Genomic DNA, 20,477 nt, shown 5'->3' with positions numbered 1-20,477 from the left:
CATCCTCCCCCACGGCCCCACTCACTCATCATCCTTATCCTCATCCTCCCACTCCGTCATCCTCTACATCATAATCCTCCTCATCCTCCCCCCACTCCCTCGTCATCCTTGTCCTCATCCTCCCACTCCATCATCATCCTCTACATCATCCTCCCCCACTCCCTCATCAGCCTCCCCCCACGGCCCCACTCACTCATCATCCTTATCCTCATCCTCCCACTCCGTCATCCTCTATATCATAATCCTCCTCATCCTCCCCCCACTCCCTCGTCATCCTTATCCCCATCCTCCCACTTCATCATCCTCCCCCACTCCCTCCTCATCATCCATATCCTCATCATCATCCTAATCCTCATCCTCATCCTCCCCCACTCCCCCTCATCATCCTTATCCTCATCTTCCCCCACTCCGTCATCATCCATATCCTCATCATCATCCTAATCCTCATCCCCCACTCCCTCATCATCCTCCCACTCCATCAGCCTCCTTAGACTCCTCAGCCTCCTCTTCCTCATCAGCTCATCATCATCCTCCACCTCCTCCTGACCTCCTCCAGTAGAGGGAGAATATAAATTCAAGATCCTGAGCCTATCTTGAAAGAGAAACTTCTTGATTTGTGGAACCATTTTAGTGTCCCTCTGCACTTTTTCAACTTTATCTGTCACTTCGTTCGGCGCTATTAATTCTTCCAGTGTGTCAAAGGTGAAAAATAATGAATGGTGCAGCAAATTATATACCGAACATACATCGCCCCAAATCAAAGCATTTCTCACGAACTGCCCAGCTGGCCCGAGTCGCGGCTCGCGCGCGCACGCGTCACTTCCGCCCAGCTCTGGCGGGCGGTGGCAGCGCCGCAGCGGTGAAACGGCGTTATCCCGTTTCTGTCCTATCGTTCCTTATCGCAGCCTCGCTTTCAGGTGCGACCCGTGTCGAGACGTCAAGCCACCTGCCGCCGATGCCGATGCTGAGGTAGAGGGCCAGGCCAGGCGCGTGTGCCCGGCCCATGGGGGATGCGGAGGAGCGCATGGAGCAGGCGGACGTCCTTCGCAGGGCCGTGGCTCGGGTGTCTGCCATGCGAGATACGCGCAGCTGCGGCCAGGACGGTTTCACCGAAGAGTTTGTTGTAAGTTCATAACAATGATGTTAGTGTTGTGAATGTTTAACTCGGGGGAGTAATGAGTGCGTTGTGTTTAATTAATCAATGCTGAATCCACTCGATTAGGTTTAGATTCGATTCGGTTCTCACGGGTAGGTTTGAAAAGGGACGAATGTGCGAACATTTCTTTACTGACGTCTGTCCTCATCTCACCAGTCTCGTATAATCACACGAGTCACGCTCCTGTTATCGAGCGTAAGATATATCGAGTGCGGCATGGGATAGATACCTCCACAAATTTGTTATAAACCCGAATGGCGGATTCTTCACCACTTCACACTTGGTGTAACCTCGAACTTTTAATCGAAGCCTATTCTCACAGACCAGCCCAGAAAATGCATTGTTCATTTGCGATCATACCCGGAACCTGACAACGCATTCTTCACTTGTGATCACACCTGGACCCGAGAACGCATTGTTCACTTCTAATCATACCCGGACCTGACAACGCATTGTTCACTTGTGATCACACCTGGACCTGAGCAGGCATTGTTCGCTTGTGATCATACCTGGACCCGAGAACGCATTGTTCACTTGTGATCATACCTGGACCGGAGAACGCATTGTTCACTTGTGATCATACCCGGATCTGACAACGCATTGTTCACTTGTGATCATACCTGGACCCGAGAACGCATTGTTCACTTGTGATCATACCCGGACCTCAGCAGGCATTATTCACTTGTGATCATACCTGGACCCAAGAACGCATTGTTCACTTGTGATCATACCCGGACCTGAGAATGCATTTGTCACTTGTGATCATACCCGGACCTGATAATGCAGTGTTCACTTGTGATCACACCCAGACGTGAGCAGGCATTGTTCACTTGTGATCATACTACCCGGACCTGAGAACGCATTGTTCACTTGTGATCATACCTGGACCTGAGAACGAATTGTTCACATGCGATTATACCCGGCGCTGGGAATGCATTGTTCACTTACGATCATACCCGGACCTGAGAACGCATTGTTCACTTGCAATCATACCCGGCCCTGAGAATGCATTTTTCACTTGTGATTATACCCAGACTGAGCAGGCATTGTTCACTTGTGATCATACCCTGCCCTGAGTACGCATTGTTCTCTTGTGATAATATCTGCATCCGAGAACGCATTGTTCACTTGCGATCATACCCGGACCCGAGAAGGCATTGTTCACTTGCAATCATATCCGGACCTGAGAATGCATTGGTCACTTGTGATCATACTTGGACCCGAGAACTCATTGTTCACTTGTCATCATACCCGGACCTGATAATGCAGTGTTCACTTGCGATCATACCCTGACCTGAGAATGCATTGTTCACTTGTGATCATACCCAGACCTCAGCAGGCATGTTTCACTTGTGATCATACCCGGACCTGAGAACGCATTGTTCACTTGTGATCATACCCGGACCTGAGAACGCATTATTCACTTGTGATCATACCCAGACCTGAGAACGAATTGTTTACTTGCGATTATACCCGGAGCTGAGAAGGCATTGTTCACTTGCGATCATACCCAGACCTGAGAATGCATTGTTCACTTGGGATTATACCCGGCCCTGAGAATGCATTGTTTACTTGCGATTATACCCGGAGCTGAGAAGGCATTTTTCACTTGCGATCATACCCGGACCGCAGAATGCATTGCTCACTTGCGATCATACCCGGCCCTGAGAATACATTGTTCACTTGCCATCGTACATGGATCCGAGAACGCATTGTTCACTTGCGATTATACCCGGCGCTGGGAATGCATTGTTCACTTGCGATCATACCCGGACATGAGAACGCATTGTTCACTTGCAATCATACCCGGCCCTGAGAATGCATTTCTCACTTGTGATCATACCCGGACTGAGCAGGTATTGTTCACTTGTGATTATACCCTGCCCTGAGAACGCATTGTTCGCTTGCGATCATACCCGGACCCGAGAAGGCATTGTTCACTTGCGATCATATCCGGACCTGAGAATGCATTGGTCACTTGTGATCATACTTGGACCCGAGAACTCATTGTTCACTTGTCATCATACCCGGACCTGATAATGCAGTGTTCACTTGCGATCATACCCTGACCTGAGAATGCATTGTTCACTTGTGATCATACCCAGACCTGAGCAGGCAGCTTCACTTGTGATCATACCCGGACCTGAGAACGCATTGTTCACTTGTGATCATACCCGGACCTGAGAACGCATTATTCACTTGTGATCATACCCAGACCTGAGAACGAATTGTTCACTTGCGATTATACCCGGCGCTGGGAATGCATTGTTCACTTGCGATCATACCCGGACCTGAGAACGCATTGTTCACTTGCGATCATAGCCGGCCCTGAGAATGCATTCTTCACTTGTGATAATACCTGGATCCGAGAACGCATTGTTCACGTGTGATTATACCTGGAGCTGAGAACGTATTGTTCACTTGCGATCATACCCGGACCTGAGCAGGCATTGTTCACTTGTGATCATACCCGGACCTGATACGGCATTGTTCACTTGCGATCATACCCGGCCCTGAGAAGGCATTGTTCACGTGCGATTATACCTGGAGCTGAGAACGTATTGTTCACTTGCGATCATACCTGGACCGGAGAACGTATTGTTCACTTGGGATTATAACCGGTCCTGAGAAGGCGTTGTTCACTTGTGATCATACCCAGACCTGAGAATGCATTGTTCACTTGCGATTATACCCGGCCCTGAGAAGGCATTGTTCACTTGGGATTATACCGGGCCCTGAGAATGCATTGTTTACTTGCGATTATACCCGGAGCTGAGAAGGCATTGTTCACTTGCGATCGTACCCGGACCGGAGAATGCATTGTTCACTTGCGAACATACCCGGCCCTGAGAATGTGATGTTCACTTGCGATCATACCCGGACCTGAGAACGCATTGTTTACTTGCGATTATACCCAGACCTGAGAATGCATTGTTCACTTGCGATCATACCCAGACCTGAGAATGCATTGTTCTCTTGCGATTATACCTGGCCCTGAGAATGCATTGTTCACTTGCGATCATACCCGGCCCTGAGAATACATTGTTCACTTGCCATCATACATGGATCCGAGAACGCATTGTTCACTTGCGATCACACCCGCACCTGAGAATGCATTTTTCACTTGCGATCATACCTGGAGCTGAGAAGGCATTGTTCACTTGCGATCATACCAGGACCCGAGAAGGCATTGTTCACTTGCGATCAAACCCGGCCCTGAGAATGCATTGTTCACTTGCGATTTTACCCAGACCTGAGAATGCATTGTTCACTTGCGATTATACCCGCCCCTGAGAATGCATTGTTCACTTGCGATTATACGTGGCTCTGAGAATACATTGTTCACTTGCGATTATACCTGGAGCTGAGAAGGCATTCTTCACTTGCGATCATACCCAGACCTGAGAATGCATTGTTCACTTGCGATCATACCCGGACCTGAGAATGCATTGTTCACTTGCGATCATACCCTGACCTGAGAATGCATTGTTCACTTGCGATCATACCCGGCCCTGAGAATGCAATGTTCACTTGCGATTATACCCGGCCCTGAGAATACATTTTTCACTTGCGATCATACCCGGACCCGAGAATGCATTGTTCACTTGCGATCATACCCGGACCCGAGGATGCATTGTGCACTTGCGATCATAACCGGACCTGAGAATGCATTGTTCACTTGCGATCATAACCGGACCTGAGAAGGCATTGTTGTCCCCCGTCGCATCGCGGAGCGAAAGGGGGACTATGGTTTTCCCCTCCGTCCGTGCGTGCATGCGTCCGTCCGTGCGGACGTGCGTGCGTAAGCGAAGGACTGAATTCTAATTTGTTTTGTGGGTGCAACTAGGCATAAGGAAAAACGCTATTGAAAATTGGGTCGCCGCGTCAAACGCCAAGATGGCCGCCACCATATATATGTCTGAACCTTGTGAGCGAAATATCTTGAAAAATAAACCAACTACTAACTTCTAATCTGGTGTATGCGTGTATCTACGCATAAGGAAGAACGCTATTGAAAATTGGTTTGCCACGTCAAAATCCAAGATGGCCACCGCCATGTATGTCTGAACCTTGTGAGCGGTATATCCTGAAAAATAAGCGAAGTACCAACTTCTAATCTGGTGTGTGGGTGTATCTCGGCATAAGGAAGAACGCTATTGAAAATTGGGTCGCTATGTAAAAATCCAAGATGGCCGCCACCATATATATGTCTGAACCTTGTGAGCGAAATATCTTGAAATTTCAATGAACTACTAACTTCTAATGTGGTGTGTGGGTGTATCTACGCATAAGAATGAATGAATGAATAATGAATGATCGTTTTAAGGCCATTTTCCCCGCTAGGGCGGGGGTTAGCCTTGCGGGCAATGGTTCCCTGTTTGAGGCAATGTTTTTATGGCCGGATGCCCTTCCTGACGCCAACCCTTGGTCGCCTCTTTCGATGCGCAAGGATACGGTGTACCTATTCTAAATTGGGGTACACACCGTGATCATTCATCCCAGCAAGCTGGTACTCAATTTGCCGACCTCGGAAGGATGACAGGCTGAGTCAATCCCCCTGGCGTTAATTCAGCGATCGACCGGGATTCGAACCCAGGATCCTAGGATCCCAAGCCGGCACCCTAACCGCTAAGCCAACACCAGGCTCATATGACGCATAAGGAAGAACACTATTGAAAATTGGGTCGCCACGTCAAAATCCAAGATGGCCGCCTTGCGTCACTTCACCGATGGGGGACCTAGGCGTAACGCTTGTTCACTTGCGATCATACCCTGACCTGAGAAGGCATTATTCACTTGCGCTCATACCCAGACCTGAGATGGCATTGTTCACTTGCGATCATACCTGGACCCGAGAAGGTATTGTCGTGTTTCTGGCGATTAAAATCTTTCCCAGGAACGAATAGCTGAGCAAGCTTTAACTCGGAGGCACTGATCAAATGCGGACTTAATATACACAGAGGAAGAAAGGGGATTGGAGGGATGGAAGGGTCTTACCTGTGGTCCGCCGGAAGTTCCCAAACCTGCAAAAAATAACTCGCACGTAAACGGATTTTAAAATGTACAAAAATAACAAAAGGATTTATTAAAAGAAAATACCGATAACAAGAAAAGCGCGACGGTAAAACTAAATTCGTATGGGATCCTCCACACCAGATGCGTCGTTCCCGCCTGGAAAACAGCAGCTCCCCGTCTGCGGCTCTTCTGCTTCACGTCCACCAGCAAAGTCCCAGAACACAGCGTTTATATGATCAAGCTTCCCCGTGCAGCTAGCCAGCACAACCGTCCACTTTGACATCCAGCAAGAGAAGCCCAATGAAGAGAGAAACGTCAGCGCACAGCCATCTTCCACCAAAGTCAGGAACCAAGCGGGACAAAAGTCCGGCAGCTCGTTCTTTTTCTCGGCCAACCTCTCACGTCATCGGTGCTTCTCCTCCAATCCCTGCAGGCCAACACCACAGGCTCAGCTCTCCACCACTCAACATGCAGTCCACCACTCAACATGCAGTCCGCCGTTGACGCAGTCCGCCGTTGACGCAGTCCGCCGTTGACGCAGTCCGCCGCGTGACGCAGTCCACCTGTCAATCAAAACCCTGACCAATGGTGTCTCCTCAAGGAGACATACTTTATACTTTTTATACTTAAAAAAAAAAAACTTTTAGACATACTTTTTTTTTATAGACATACTTTTTTTTAAATATACTTTGTTTGCTTGTTTGTTTGATTTGCTTGTTTGATAAATGTTAGCTCTTTCACGAGCCTCGATTCTGTATACAAAAAAAAAAAAAAAAAAAGTGTGGCTTTTCGGCCAGCCTGACCCTGTGGTGATGTAGCTGGTTGCCGCGCCATCGACAGTGCTCAGAACTGGCTTCCGGTTGGTTTTTATTGTTATTTAAAGCAGTTAATGGGAAATTCCTGCTCTACCTGTCTAATGTGGTGCCATAAGGGACAAAGGCTAAATCACCGAGGGAAAGACATACAGGGAATTAACATAATCCCTGAGCTATTTAACATGCCCCATTCCTCGTAATGGGGACGAAGATACACCTTAATCTGACGTCCGGGCTAAACAAATTCCCTACTTATTACATGGTGGTGGTTCTTCTTCACGACATTCGGTGCATGCTAATTTATACATTCTACCTGTACTACAGTAATCTAATCACTACCCCACAAACATAACAGTGTAGTTCACTTGCGGTCATTCCTGGACCCGAGAAGGGATTGTTCACCTGCGATCATGATACCATTGACTCATAACTTCAATAGAAGCTGTTTCGGTACCAATGGTAGTCGATAAGCTTTTGAAGGTACCATGCATGTGCTTTTAACAAAGGGGGACAAACGAGAAGTTTGAAAAAGTTTCATAAAACTCTTGATATTGCCGCAGTTTATATATACTAGGGCATGCCCGTACTATATATATATCTAAAATTATATCCCCCCCCTCTATTTACATGAAATGGTTTGGTCCAAAGCGAACGGCTTGCGAGTACGGTGACAATCCCCCCCCTCTATTTACATGAAATGGTTTGGTCCAAAGCGAACGGCTTGCGAGTACGGTGACAATCCCCCCCCTCTATTTACATGAAATGGTTTAGTCCAAAGCGAACGGCTTGCGAGTACGGTGACAATCCCCCCCCTCTATTTACATGAAATGGTTTGGTCCAAAGCGAACGGCTTGCGGAGTTTGGTAAAGAAATCGCCATAGCTCGGTAACTACTTGTCCGATTAATATGAAACCTTGAAAAGGCACATCCTCAGGTCCCCAGCAATATACCTGGCAAGTTTCAAGTATATCGGACCCGTGGTTGTCGAGAAACAGCGGTCACAGACAAACATACAAACATACAAACATACACACAGAGATTACTGGAATTATAGATAGATTTACGGCGGACTGCGTCAATATATATATATATATATATATATATATATATATATATATATATATATATATATATATATATATATATATATATTTCTCCATTTAAAATGGATGATTTGCCAAGCAGGTGCTGTTTTGGGCTTGAGGTCTGAACATTCCAGAAAATGTTGGCAGTTCACCTTGGACATACAACACGTTAGTAGGTGTATTTATGTTTTCACGTTCATTTGCATTCTCTAATGCAAATGAACACAGTTACCATGGAAACCTTCACAGCAACCCAAGTTTTCTCACCACGTGTTGAGCGAGGTCTGCTGCCCATTCTAACCGCGGTGGGAGGTCGTTTTGTGTGTGTGACCTTGTTCAAAGCAAGGCAGGCAAAACAGCGGGCAAAATTTATTTGTTGTAATTATTTTCTGACCGAGTTAGACTGACTCCAGTGTCCTTACGAAGACTAGTTTTGCATTGCTCCCAACAGCAACCACCACACATGACGGTGAAAATAAACCCATTTCTCCGAACACGATGCCCAACTTCCGAATGTTTTTCATTAAAGGCACTGGCTTGTGGTTATCTGTAAACATTGCGGATTATCAGATCCACTTGATGTAATGCATAATTGAAAGCAGTATTGACACGAAAAAAGTTTAATGGAAAAAAAAAAAAACCTTGGAGTTGATGTCATAGTCATATGACCCCTAATTTCAAATGATCAATGAATCCTTAAAAACGTACTCGTTTGTTTTTCAATACGTACCACACCGTTGCCCTTGTCGCTGTCATGTGTGGGGAGCGTCCGTGCTGCCGAAGCAGTTTCCTGGCCAGGTGTCACAATCCAGGATGGGTCGCCACTCCGACGGAGGATACTCGAGGTGTGCAGGAATTTGTAATTTTTTCATGGTGCCGCCGATAGCTCATCTACTCTTCACGATGGACACCGTGGGATCTTTAACGTCCACCAACTAATCCTGCATTTTTTGACGTTGCTTTACTGGTAAATGACTTGTACAAGATAAGATGCATTTGTTTGAATCAAAAGCAAAATAATCTTGTAACACTCAAGACTCTCTTTCTAGACTTTTGACTCTCTAGACAAGACTTTTGATTCAAACAAATGCATCTTATCTTGTACAAATCATATATTTTATTTGTCTGGTTGATTCGTTTGTGAAATAAATGTTAGCTCTTTCACGAGCCTCGATTCAGTATACAAAAAAATAAATAAATAAATAACTGTACTACAGCGGGTGTGGATCAAGCATTTCAGGAGGGGGTCAGGAGGGGTGGGGGCTTCATTTGCAAGTGACACTGTTATGTGGTGTGTGGATGTGTCGGGGTAGTAACACCACCTTAAAGCATTCAAAGTATGCGTTTTCCCCCTATGTTGTTTACCCGTATGCAGTACGTGGAACTTACTGCTTCTTGCGTTGTCAAACAGGTTAGTAAACTAGACGTATAACTTGTTCCTTGTCCATTTCACTCGTGCATATTGTGCATCTCACAAAAACCCTTTTGTGGCTCAGTAAAGAAATGCTGGTTATATAAAGCGAGCTTTGAAAATGGTGGGGGTGGTGGTGTTCGTCTGAACCTCCAAACCTTTGAACCCCCATCATCCGCCTCTATGCAGTAAATGTGCATGATATTCGAATGTTCAGTGCTTTGGAGGATGAGGTCGACAAACGATGACATCTTGGTGTTTTTAACAAGTTAAATTCAAGGAAACGTGTCTCTCGAGTTGTGATAGTGCTGCCATCATTGTTGCATGATGGAAGAGCTCAGGAATCGATTTCCAGTTGTATTCGTTGTTTTCCAAACCACCCACCAATTGTAACAATTGTTGTCGATGATTGCCTCCTCGGGTTTTCGCAAGCTCCCATTGCCTGTCACAATTGCTCGATTTCCTGTGTTTGAGAACCTTCCGTTTCAACAATTGTTTCTCACATTTGGTCGCCATGCACCAATTCTGTATTGTCTCTTGTGTGATGTTTCCGAATTTGTTTTAATCAATACCATCTAAAATTGAAAAAAACTCAAAATAATTATTAACTGTGGTTTTAAAATATCCATGCATCTGTGTATATATGTAAAAGGTTGCCAATGAAGGTCAGTGCGCAACCCTTAACCCATATGAAACTTGAGCAGTCAATTTTCCAACTTGCACAATATATATAATCAATATATCAATATATATTTATATATAAAAATATTTTTATATTTTTATATTCATATTTATATATTTATATATAAAAATATTTTTGTATTTTTATATTCATATTTATATATTTATATATTTATATATAAAAATATTTTAATATATTTATATTTTTATATTCATATTTATATATTTATATATAAAAATATTTTTTTATATTTTTATATTCATATTTTTATATTCATATTTATATATTTATGTTTTTATATAAGGGTTAGGCCAGCTCTAGGAAGAGTCCTGGTTCTTCCAAACTTCTTCCATTTAAGAATTATGGAGGCCACTGTGCTCTTGGGAACCTTCAATGCAGCAGAAAGTTTTTTGTCGGCTTCCCCAGATCTGTGCCTCGACACAATCCTGGCTCTGAGCTCTGCAGGCAGTTCCTTCGACCTCATGGCTTGGTTTTTGCTCTGATATGCATCGTCAGCTGTGACACCTTATATAGACAGGTGTGTGCCTTTCCAAATCGTGTCCAATCAATTGAATTTACCACAGGTGGACTCCAATCGAGGTGTAGAAACATCTCAAAGATGATCAAGAGAAGTGGGAGGCACCTGAGCTAAATTTCAAGTGTCATAGCAAAGGGTATGAATACTTATGTCAATGTGATATTTCAGGTTTTTCTTTTTAATAAATTTGCAAAACTTTCTAAAATCCTCTTTTCGCTTTGTCATTTTGGGGTATTGAGTGTAGATTGATGAGGGAAAAAATGAATTTAAACGATTTCAGCATAAGACTGCAACATAACAAAATGTGAAAAAAGTGAAGGGGTCTGAATACTTTCTGAATGCACTGTATATAGTATGTCTATACATACATGAACACCCTGTACAGTATATACAGTGCCCTCAATAAGTATCGGAACAGTGGTGACTGGTGAAGTCAAATTTGTTATTATTGCTATATACTCAGGATATTTGGATTTGAGATTAAAAGGTGAATATATGAGGCAAGAGTACAGATGATCAGGTTTTATTTATTGGTATTTCTATGCATTTATATTTTACCATTGTCGGACAATAGCACTTTTTATATTCAGTCTCCCCATTAGGTAAGCATAAGTATTGGAACAGATTAACTTAAAGTAAGTTAAAGTAGTATAATATGTGGCAATTGGTTGCATATCTCTTGCATGCAATAACTGTATCGACTATGTGACCAATTGATGTCACCAAACTCTTGGTATCTACCTTTGAGATGCTTTGACGAGCCTTTACTGCAGCCATTTTCAGTTGTTGTTTGTTTTGGGGGGTTTCTGACTTTAGTCTCCTCAGCAAGTGGTAGATGCGGTGAAGCGTTTTCATTGTGGCTGTGTGTGTGACAAGAATGAATATGAATAAATGATCGTTTTAAGGCCATTTTCCCCGCTAGAGCGGGGTTAGCCTTGCGGGCCCCATGACAATCATGGTTCCCTGTTTGAGGCAATGTTTTTATGGCCAGATGCCCTTCCTGACGCCAACCCTTATGACGCCAACCCTTTTTTGTGTGACAAGGAAGAATCTATTCAATTTTGGTGAAGATCCGGTTCTGGATCCAGCTAGTATATTTTTTATGTGATTCTTCACCATTGAGTGATTTGGCCAACCAGGCTGAGGTATGCTCTCTACTTAGTGCCGTTCTAGAACATGTTCTTTGTGGGACATTTGAAATGACATATAAATGGTAATGAGGCCTTTTGTGCATTTGGAGTGACTCACTTCTGCCTGTGAGGAACTTTTTACTTGCCATTGCTAGCACAAAATCTTATTATTCCCGCCAGGGAGTAATGCATTAAATCGTGTGCGTGCGTGCGTGCGTGCGTGCGCGTGAACAAGATATTTGGAAAAGTTCGGAACGGATTTGGATGAAAGTTGGTGGGATGATTGCCCTTGGGATAAGGAAGAATTGATTAGTTTTTGGTGAAGCTCAGGATATTATTCCAGATCCAGGAATTCTTTGAAGGATTGTTTACCACTGTAACATAGGGCTCATTTTTTTTTTACATTATCTTCTATATATTCTATATTTAACATTGTGATATGAAAATAGTTTTCATATTTGTTGTAAATGTAGTTTAAACTCCTGGTTATGCGTTAGAGCGGTGTATTTTGTTAGCAGCGTCGTCTTCAAGGTTCTTTTTTTTTTTCTAATAAAGACATATTCTGTCATTTTAAAACCACCATAGTGTGTATTAGGTTTCCTCGTTTCAGAAAAGGTATCGTTTGATACGTATAATGCTTTAAAACGTCTTTTTTTTTTATTACCTCAGAAGAGACATCAACATTTACCTCAGCGAATGTCAATCGCGGTGTCAGTATTTGATGAACTTATAAAGACTTATAAGTCACCTAAGTGTGACAAGCATGTGCATGGGATTCTTCCCAGAAGAATGAGTGGTCGCATTAGCTTGTACGACTTAAAATGAGCGAGTTTTGTTTTGACGTTTGGGCCAGTTTTACATGTTGTATCCCTAAGGAACGAAACGAACGTTTTTCCTGGCTTACAATTTTATTTGAAGTCACACATGCCTCAAAATACACACCTATATGGAATTGAACGCTGAATCCGAAAATGTAAGTGAAATTGCCTTGTTTTTTTTTTTAACATTATCTTCTATATATTCTAAATATATATATATATATATCTGTGCAGTGTCTGTCTTGTGTTGTCTTGTCTTGTGTTGCCACTGAACTACTCCCTCAAACTTTTGTGAAATCGTACTATTCCAACTTGACCCACGGCGGGATTATGCGCTCTACTGAGTGGCGTTCTAGTTTTAGAAGTTTCTTGAGCCATTTTAGGTAACAATCCTTGCTGTACACGCTTGACAGCAGTTCACGTGCCCTGAAGATTGCTATTTCGAGGAATTTCTGCACATGCGCTGAGCATTCTTGGGCGGATTACGTCAATTACAAAGTCCTGAATTTTCTCGATGTAAATGTATCGTATAGCTCAACCTGGTGATAGCTGGTATTACAAATGTTCTTATTATACGATAAAATATATAATTCACCGACACTGGGGCAAAATAAATGAGTCAAGTCAATATTTTAACATTGTTTTGTCATAACTTTTTTACCATACATTAAAAAAACACCAGAAAATACAGAAATAGCTGCACAAATGAGTATGGAATAGCTTGCCCCTTCGCTTTCTTTAAATAATCCAGTATTTTGGTCAAACTTCCACAAAGCTTCTTGCATCGAGAAATGCCAATATTGTCCCATTCTTGTTTGACAGCTTCCCAAAGTTGATCAGAATTTGCAAATTACCTTCCAATAACTTTGTGCTGAATTTAGGCCCAAAGATTCACTATGGGGTTCAAATGGGGACTCTGACCAGGCCAGAACATACGTTTCAAGGACTTTTTCTCCAACCACATTTTGGTGGCGTTTGCAGTATGGATAAGGGGCACTATCTTGTTGAAAAATGACTTCTTTGCTTTCATCTTCAGGAAATAACATTTGGAGGCTGGGAAGTAATCCTTTCTCTTATATTTTTTGGTATTCCTTTGCAGTAATTGTCCTTTCACACCGTATCAGCTCACCAACACCAGCAGATGAAAATGCACCACAGACCATGATTCCACCTCCATGCTTCACAGGTGTTGAAATGCACTCGGAGTTTAATTTCTCACCGGATCTGCGAAACCAACGTTCTGGGGCATCAGTGCAAAGCTGAAATCTTGATTCATCACTCCACAAAACTCTCTGAAACCAGTCTGAAAAAAGTGCAATCTGTCCTGAATGTTTTTCTCTGATAAATCGAGGCTTCTTAGCATATCTTCTTGAAGCAAAACCAGCCTCAGTCAACCTTTTTGTGATGGTTCTTCTGGAAAGTCTTATCAGCAGTTCAGAACTCCTCTGATTGTTTCCGCAGGCTTTTCTTTCTTTCATAGAGAACTAAGAATTTCCGTCGCCTGTCATCTTTACTTGCAGCGGCTTTAGGCCTGCCAGATCCCTTCTTCCTTGCAGTAGAACCAGTTTTCTGGAACTGCAGACCGACTCTCTTCATGGTAGGCAGAAAAATAGGGATGTTTTCCTTCAGGAGCTTGTGGATTTCAGAATATGTCTTGCCCGCTTGATGAAGACGAGCACTTTGATTTTTTTTTTTTAATATCCCCATCAGCATGGACCTTCCTTTTCTTTGGAGGTATTTCTAAATTGAAACACAAAAACATGATCTACACAAACTGTACAAGTCAAAAATTAGAATTATTTATGCACGGCATATGCACTAAACAGTCAAAAAGTATGACAACACCCTAAAATGCATTGTAAATCTTTAAAAGTATACTTTTAACAGTAAAATGTTTTTTTGTGACACAGAACAACTCAAAATAGTCTTGTCCAACTTTTTATGTGTGAACTTTTGATCTATTTGCCTTACCTGAGATATTGGTCTTTAACGATGAAAGGTGAAAATACGGGAAATTCTTAATTTTCGTTTTTTTTGTTTTTTTTTTAGAACAAAACTTTTTAAAACACGAATTTTTTTCATAAAAATAGCTGTAAACTGCGTGGATGGCTTTTAGCTACTGTAACATGTTATCAATTTAAACTGGAATATGTACTGTTCATTGATGAATATCAATGAATGTCATTCATATTCATCAATGAACAGTACATAATCCAGTTTAAATTGATAACTCATGTTACAGTAGCTAAAAGCCATCCACACAGTTTACAGCTATTTTTATGATGGCTACAAAACAAAAAAAAAAAACAGGTTTTCCCATTTTATTTGCCCTGGAGTGTATATAAAATAAAGTTTCAACAATGCATTACGGTGATGTTGAAATCTGAGAGAGAACAATTCGGAATTTTAATCATGTTTCATTTCGCTCGTTTTAAACGGAGGTTCAAACCAAAGCATCTAACACAGAGGGAGATTCACAGCGAAGTGGAAGCGATTTTTTTTCTCACGCCATATAGAAGCAGCAAGTTTGATTCCAAGCAGATGGAAGATGACTGATGGCAAAATGATAGAGTGAATAGAGCTGAATGTTTGTGAAGTACAACATGCTCTCTTTTGATTAAATCGGTCAGTAAAGTGACGGTTAAAAATGCTTAGTACATGAATTTTAAAATCAGTCAATTTTAAATTTGCAAAACATATATCTGCATGTTACTTTTGTTAAACTTGCTCCCTTTTATATTATTTTGTTTTCCCCCCTTCCTGTGGATGAAGGGAAACAGACATGATAATTGATCATTGGTATTTATCTTGGTTGCTTATGTTACTGATGAGACGCCTTTAAAATACTGACTATCTTGAGTAGATTTTCTTTAATAATAATAATAATAATACATTTGTTTTATATAGCGCTTTTCAAGAAGCCCAAAGGCGCTTTGACAGAGTACAAAAAACAAGTGCAAAAAGACAAAAATCAATAGGTAAATAATCAAAGCAAAAGGAAGGAGAAGGAGAAGGAGAAGGAGAAGGAGAAGGAGAAGAGATAGTCAGGGGTTAAATGCTGTGGGTTAAATGTTGAATGCAGTGTTGAACAGGTGGGTCTTGAGTGATGTTTGTTTTGAATGTGGTGAGTGAGGAGGAGTCTCTGATGGTGTGAGGTAGTGAGTTCCAGAGGGTGGGAGCAGCGATGGAGAAGGCCCTGTCCCCCCAGGATCTGAATTTGGTCCGGATTGGGGGGGGTCAGGAGGTTGGTACCAGCAGAGCGGAGGTTGCGGGTGGGAGTGTGTCTGGAGAGGTGGTCAGTCAGGTAGGATGGGGCCAGGTTATGGAGGGCTTTGTAGGTCAAGAGGAGGATTTGCACAAACAGAATTATTTATTATATTGCTGTTGCTCCACAAGGTCAAACACTGGACTCTTCCTTTCCAGGGCGTCCTGCCTCTTTTCACGCCGGCTTGGTGATGGTTAATACCCATATGAACCAAAATGATTGGAATAATGCTCTCCAAACAAAGCATTGGCCTCAAGATAAATCGGTGGGTTTGGCCCACAATAAGTCAGGACAATGACGGATGTAATTTAATACCTGACTCGTGCCCGTTTTGATTCGCTATGGCTGTTGACTCCTGCCTGCAGGAATTTTTGCGTAGGCCTTGGGACTGTGTTGTTGACACTGGGTTTTGACATCTTCAATTGGCACGAGTGTTCTTGGAATTTGAACTGTTTTCTGGATGTTTTATACATCTCTTGTCTTTGTTTTTATTCCTAACTGCTGTGTTGCAAGTGGGTGTTGGCTTTGTGTTATGGAAATGTGTGAAAACACGTTAGATTTGTTTTTGTTACATGGTGGACAGGCAGGATTTTAAAGATACATATATATATATTTATTATTAAAATGCTTACATTGTACAGAAAGTCAATCTTCCTGTGATCCCAAATGAAATGTGAAGCAATTAATTTATTTTTAATGTCAAAGAAGAAATCAATTGCTTGTTTTGTAGTATAGTATAGTATAGTATAGTATAGTATAGTTGAAAAATAACTGTTCTGATCGTTGCAGCGTTGCTTGCAAAAATAATTTAAAGATTAATTTTTTTGCAAGTATGTTGATCGCTTGTGTGTGTGTGTGTGTGTGTGTGTGTGTGTGTGTGTGTGTGTGTGTGTGTGTGTGTGTGTGTGTGTGTGTGTGTGTGTGTGTGTGTGTGTGTGTGTGTGTGTGTGTGTGTGTGTGTGTGTGTGTGTGTGTTTTTGTCTGCTCACTTATACTTGCCTACAGGTCACAATTTTAAACCGATCTTCACGAAACTTCACCAAATCGTAGAGTTGGTGGTCTGAGAAAATCCTATATATTTTTGGGGTCAAAAGGTCAACATCAGCCAAAGGTCAACCACTTTTTTCAAATTTCTAAAATCCTCAATTTCCATCCGATTGACTTGGGATTTGAATGTGATTTTCATATCGGCTAACTGAATTCAACCACCAACAATTTTTGAGATCAGCATAGGCCAAAAAGTTAATCGGCCAAAGGTCAACCCCTTTTTTTTCAAATTTCTAAAATCCTCAATTTTAATCTGATTGACTTGAAATTTGAATAGGATTTTCATTTTGGCGAACTGAATTCAACCACCAACTATTTTTGAGATCAGTATAGGCCAAAAGGCCAACAAAGGTCAAAGGTCAACAACAATTTCGAATTTCTAAAATCCTTAATTTTCATCCGATTCACTTGAAATTTGAATGGGATTTACACATCAGCAAACTGAATCAACCTCCAACTATTTTTGAGATCAGCTTAGGCCAAAAGGTCAACATAGGCCAGAGGTCAACCATTTTTTGGAATTTCTAAAATCCTCAATTTTCATCCGATCGACTTGAAATTTGAATACGATTTACATAATGGCTTACTGAATTCAACCACTAACTATTTTTGAGATCGTGCTGGCCAAAAGGTCAACAACAATTTCAAATTTCTAAAATCCTCAATTTTCATCCGATCGACTTGAAATGTGAATAGGATTTACATATCAGCTCACTGAAACCAACAACCAACTATTTTTGAGGCCAAAATAGAACAAAACATAGGCCACCAACGACATAGGCCAAAAGGTCCACGTAGGCCAAATTTCTAAAATTGTCGATTTTCATCCGATTAACTTAAACTTTGAAGACGATTTGCATATCAGGTCACTGAATTCTACCACAAATTATTTTTGAGGTCAAAATGATGCTCTACTGAGTGCCATTCTACTTTGTTCTGTTTTGCCAAGTGTCGATCTATGAGTGATTTTTCATTTGTTTGTTTGTCTGTTTGTGAACAAGATATTTAAAAAATTTGTGGACTGATTCGGACGAAATTTGGCAGAGATGTAATGCATGTGACAAGGACGAAATGATTAGATTTTGGTGAAGATCCGGATTCGGATCCGGCTGGTATAATTTTTAAGTGATTCTTCACCATTGGGAGATAGGGCCAAAAATGATACGTAGCAGGTTATCTCAAAAGGTTATGGATGGATTTGGACGAAACTTGGTGCACCAGTTGGGTGTCCGTGAAGGACAAATAGATTCGATTTTGGTGAAGATCTGAATATGGATTCGGATACGAGAGTTATTTAATTTTTAAGTGATTCTTCACCGTTGAGGGATCGGGCGAAAAGCGACATATAACATGATACCGTATTTCAAAAAGTTATGGACGAGTTTTGACGAAACTTTATGGATGAGTTGGTTAGGTGACAAGAACGAGCTGATTCGATTTTGGTTCAGGTGCAAATCCAGATCCGGCCTATGAGTGGGATGCAAAACATAAACTGTTTATCCTGGCGGAGGTTTGCGCTCTACCGAGTGCCGTTCTAGTATGTATTGCCTTAAGTGCTGTGTATTTGGCAGATATAATTTATTGTCCGTTCTAGCTTCTGGAGAATGCTCGTTGTCAGATTTGTAGCCCTGCACGTGCTTTTTGCAAGCATCTGATTTGGATTTTCCTCAGCATTCCGAACGGCGCTTGGCCATCGCTCCATGGCTTGTAATCGCCAATCCAAGGGAAGGATTTAAAAGACGCAACGATGCACCTTTCGTCCTTTTTACTCCAGGTGGGCCTTGCCCTTCTACCACTCCCATACCCCCAAATAACAAATAAATTCGGAACGGATGTCCTGTTCACAGCTGCTTTTCCTGGTACTTTCCTCTAATGGAATGCCAATTGGTGTTCTTTTTAATGAGTTTTTTCTTTGCGATTCATGTGGAAGTATGATGAGAATTACATCTATTTTAGCAGTGAAAAGTTGTGTTTTGACATGTTGTGGAATGAAAGCCTTGGCTCGCTTGGAATTGCCGGTGATCCTCGTTTTATTCAGATTTTTAGCTCTATTTGCAAGCGAGACTAGCTTGTATTAATTGTAGGCCATGCTGTGCTCTTTTAGCGAGGTCGAGCGACAAACTGGGCAAACGGTGACCCAATAGTTAAATGTCTTCCGTGCTTGCTGATCCGAGAATGATTGTGATGAGGTTTTGCCTCTTCTTGCACTAAACATTGGGGAATGTGTGTTGATATCATTCCAAGTAGATTACATTCCTTAACATATTGCTAACATGACTAAACATGGCTCGCCTTTCCATGGCAAAATAACTTCCAAACTATAACATGTTAGATGGCATTATATAGCTCAGACGCACGCCTTTGTTTGTTTGTTTCAAACATCCATGGCCTTACTCTTGATTGTTTCGACGAGATTTATTTGCATTGGTCTTCTTTGCATACCTGATGCTTTTTTTATGTCGTTATTTATTTTTCGTGATCTGATCTTAACAGCCAGATACACTTCTCTTTTCTTCTTACTTTTCTTGCTGAGTTTATTTTTAATACCGTCCTTCCCTGCAGGCCTTGCACAGTTTGCTTTTATACTTGTGGAAGTCAGGATGGCTGCTATGGAGAGGTTAGTGGAGGAAATTGAGCAGAGCAGGAATATGAGGGGGAAGAAAATAGGAAAAGGGATTTATCAAAAAACCCATCCTGTGTCACCTGTGTGATTTGTAAATGTTCTTTATTCTCTTGGATGTGGAACCAACTCGCTCACTGTGTCTTCTGTCTTGTGCCCCCTCTCCAGTCCATAAAGAATGCTGCCCATTGTCCCCTTGTGCTACCCCAGCTCTCTTCTACTCTTATTAACCCCTTCCTCCCCCACCACTTTTCTTTTCCCACCCACCTACTCGCGTGCGATGTCTTTGTCTCCGTACTCCCCTTTGATCCTCTGTCAGTCTGTGAACCTGCTGCCCTTTATTGTTTCACGACTCCATGAGCTTACATTTGCGGATACCAAAAAAGATGTTCTGCTTCATAGCCAATCATTGACCTTTGTTGCTGCAAACTTCACTGTAACGTTTTTGTTTCCTTTTTCTTGTGGCAACTGTTAAGCTTTCGTCCATGCACACTGGTGTACAAAAATAAATGCAATTATATATACTAGGACGTGCCCGTACGTGGCGTACCCGTAACCGTACCGTACCCGGAACCGTACCCGTACCGTACCCGTACCGTACCCGTACCCGTGACGTGCCCGTAATGAATATGTACAAAATATAAATATGTATGTACTACAATCGATCGTACCTTACAACAATCAACACAGATTGCAACGTCAAATAAATGAATACGCTCTCAAATGTGCCGTCCGAGGCAGCGTCTGCTCGCCACGTTCAGCGTCACTATGACTATCCGTAAGTCCGGAAGTGACGTCCTCATTTGACTGTCCGGAAGGTCGCATATCGCAGTTACGATGAATCGCAAATTAGTTTTAATTAGTTTTAAAACATAGTTTAACGCCAACATAGTT

At 42.2% G+C, this 20,477-nt stretch overlaps 1 protein-coding gene across 8 annotated transcripts in view; it reads left to right on the top strand.

The window, feature by feature from the left end:
- Nucleotides 1-818: 818 nt before the first annotated feature.
- Nucleotides 819-20,477, top strand: part of LOC137436168 (tyrosine-protein phosphatase non-receptor type 12) — a 156,671-nt gene continuing 137,012 nt past the window's right edge. For 7 of the 8 annotated variants that reach the window (XR_013625007.1, XM_078786937.1, XM_078786936.1 and 4 more), the window contains exon 1: nt 853-1,123. Coding sequence is in view for 7 of the 8 variants with exons in the window: in XM_078786937.1 (XP_078643063.1) it covers nt 1,004-1,123 (120 nt within the window). In the remaining variant the exon portion in view is untranslated. Of the gene's footprint in view, nt 1,124-20,477 lie in introns of all 8 variants that reach the window. The other variant, XM_078786934.1, reaches the window with a different exon arrangement.

Source organism: Myxine glutinosa, chromosome 11, assembly GCF_964187855.1.
Source record: "Myxine glutinosa chromosome 11, kmMyxGlut1.1, whole genome shotgun sequence".
Lineage (NCBI taxonomy): Eukaryota > Metazoa > Chordata > Myxini > Myxiniformes > Myxinidae > Myxine > Myxine glutinosa.
This window is presented reverse-complemented; position numbering and strand designations above follow the sequence as displayed.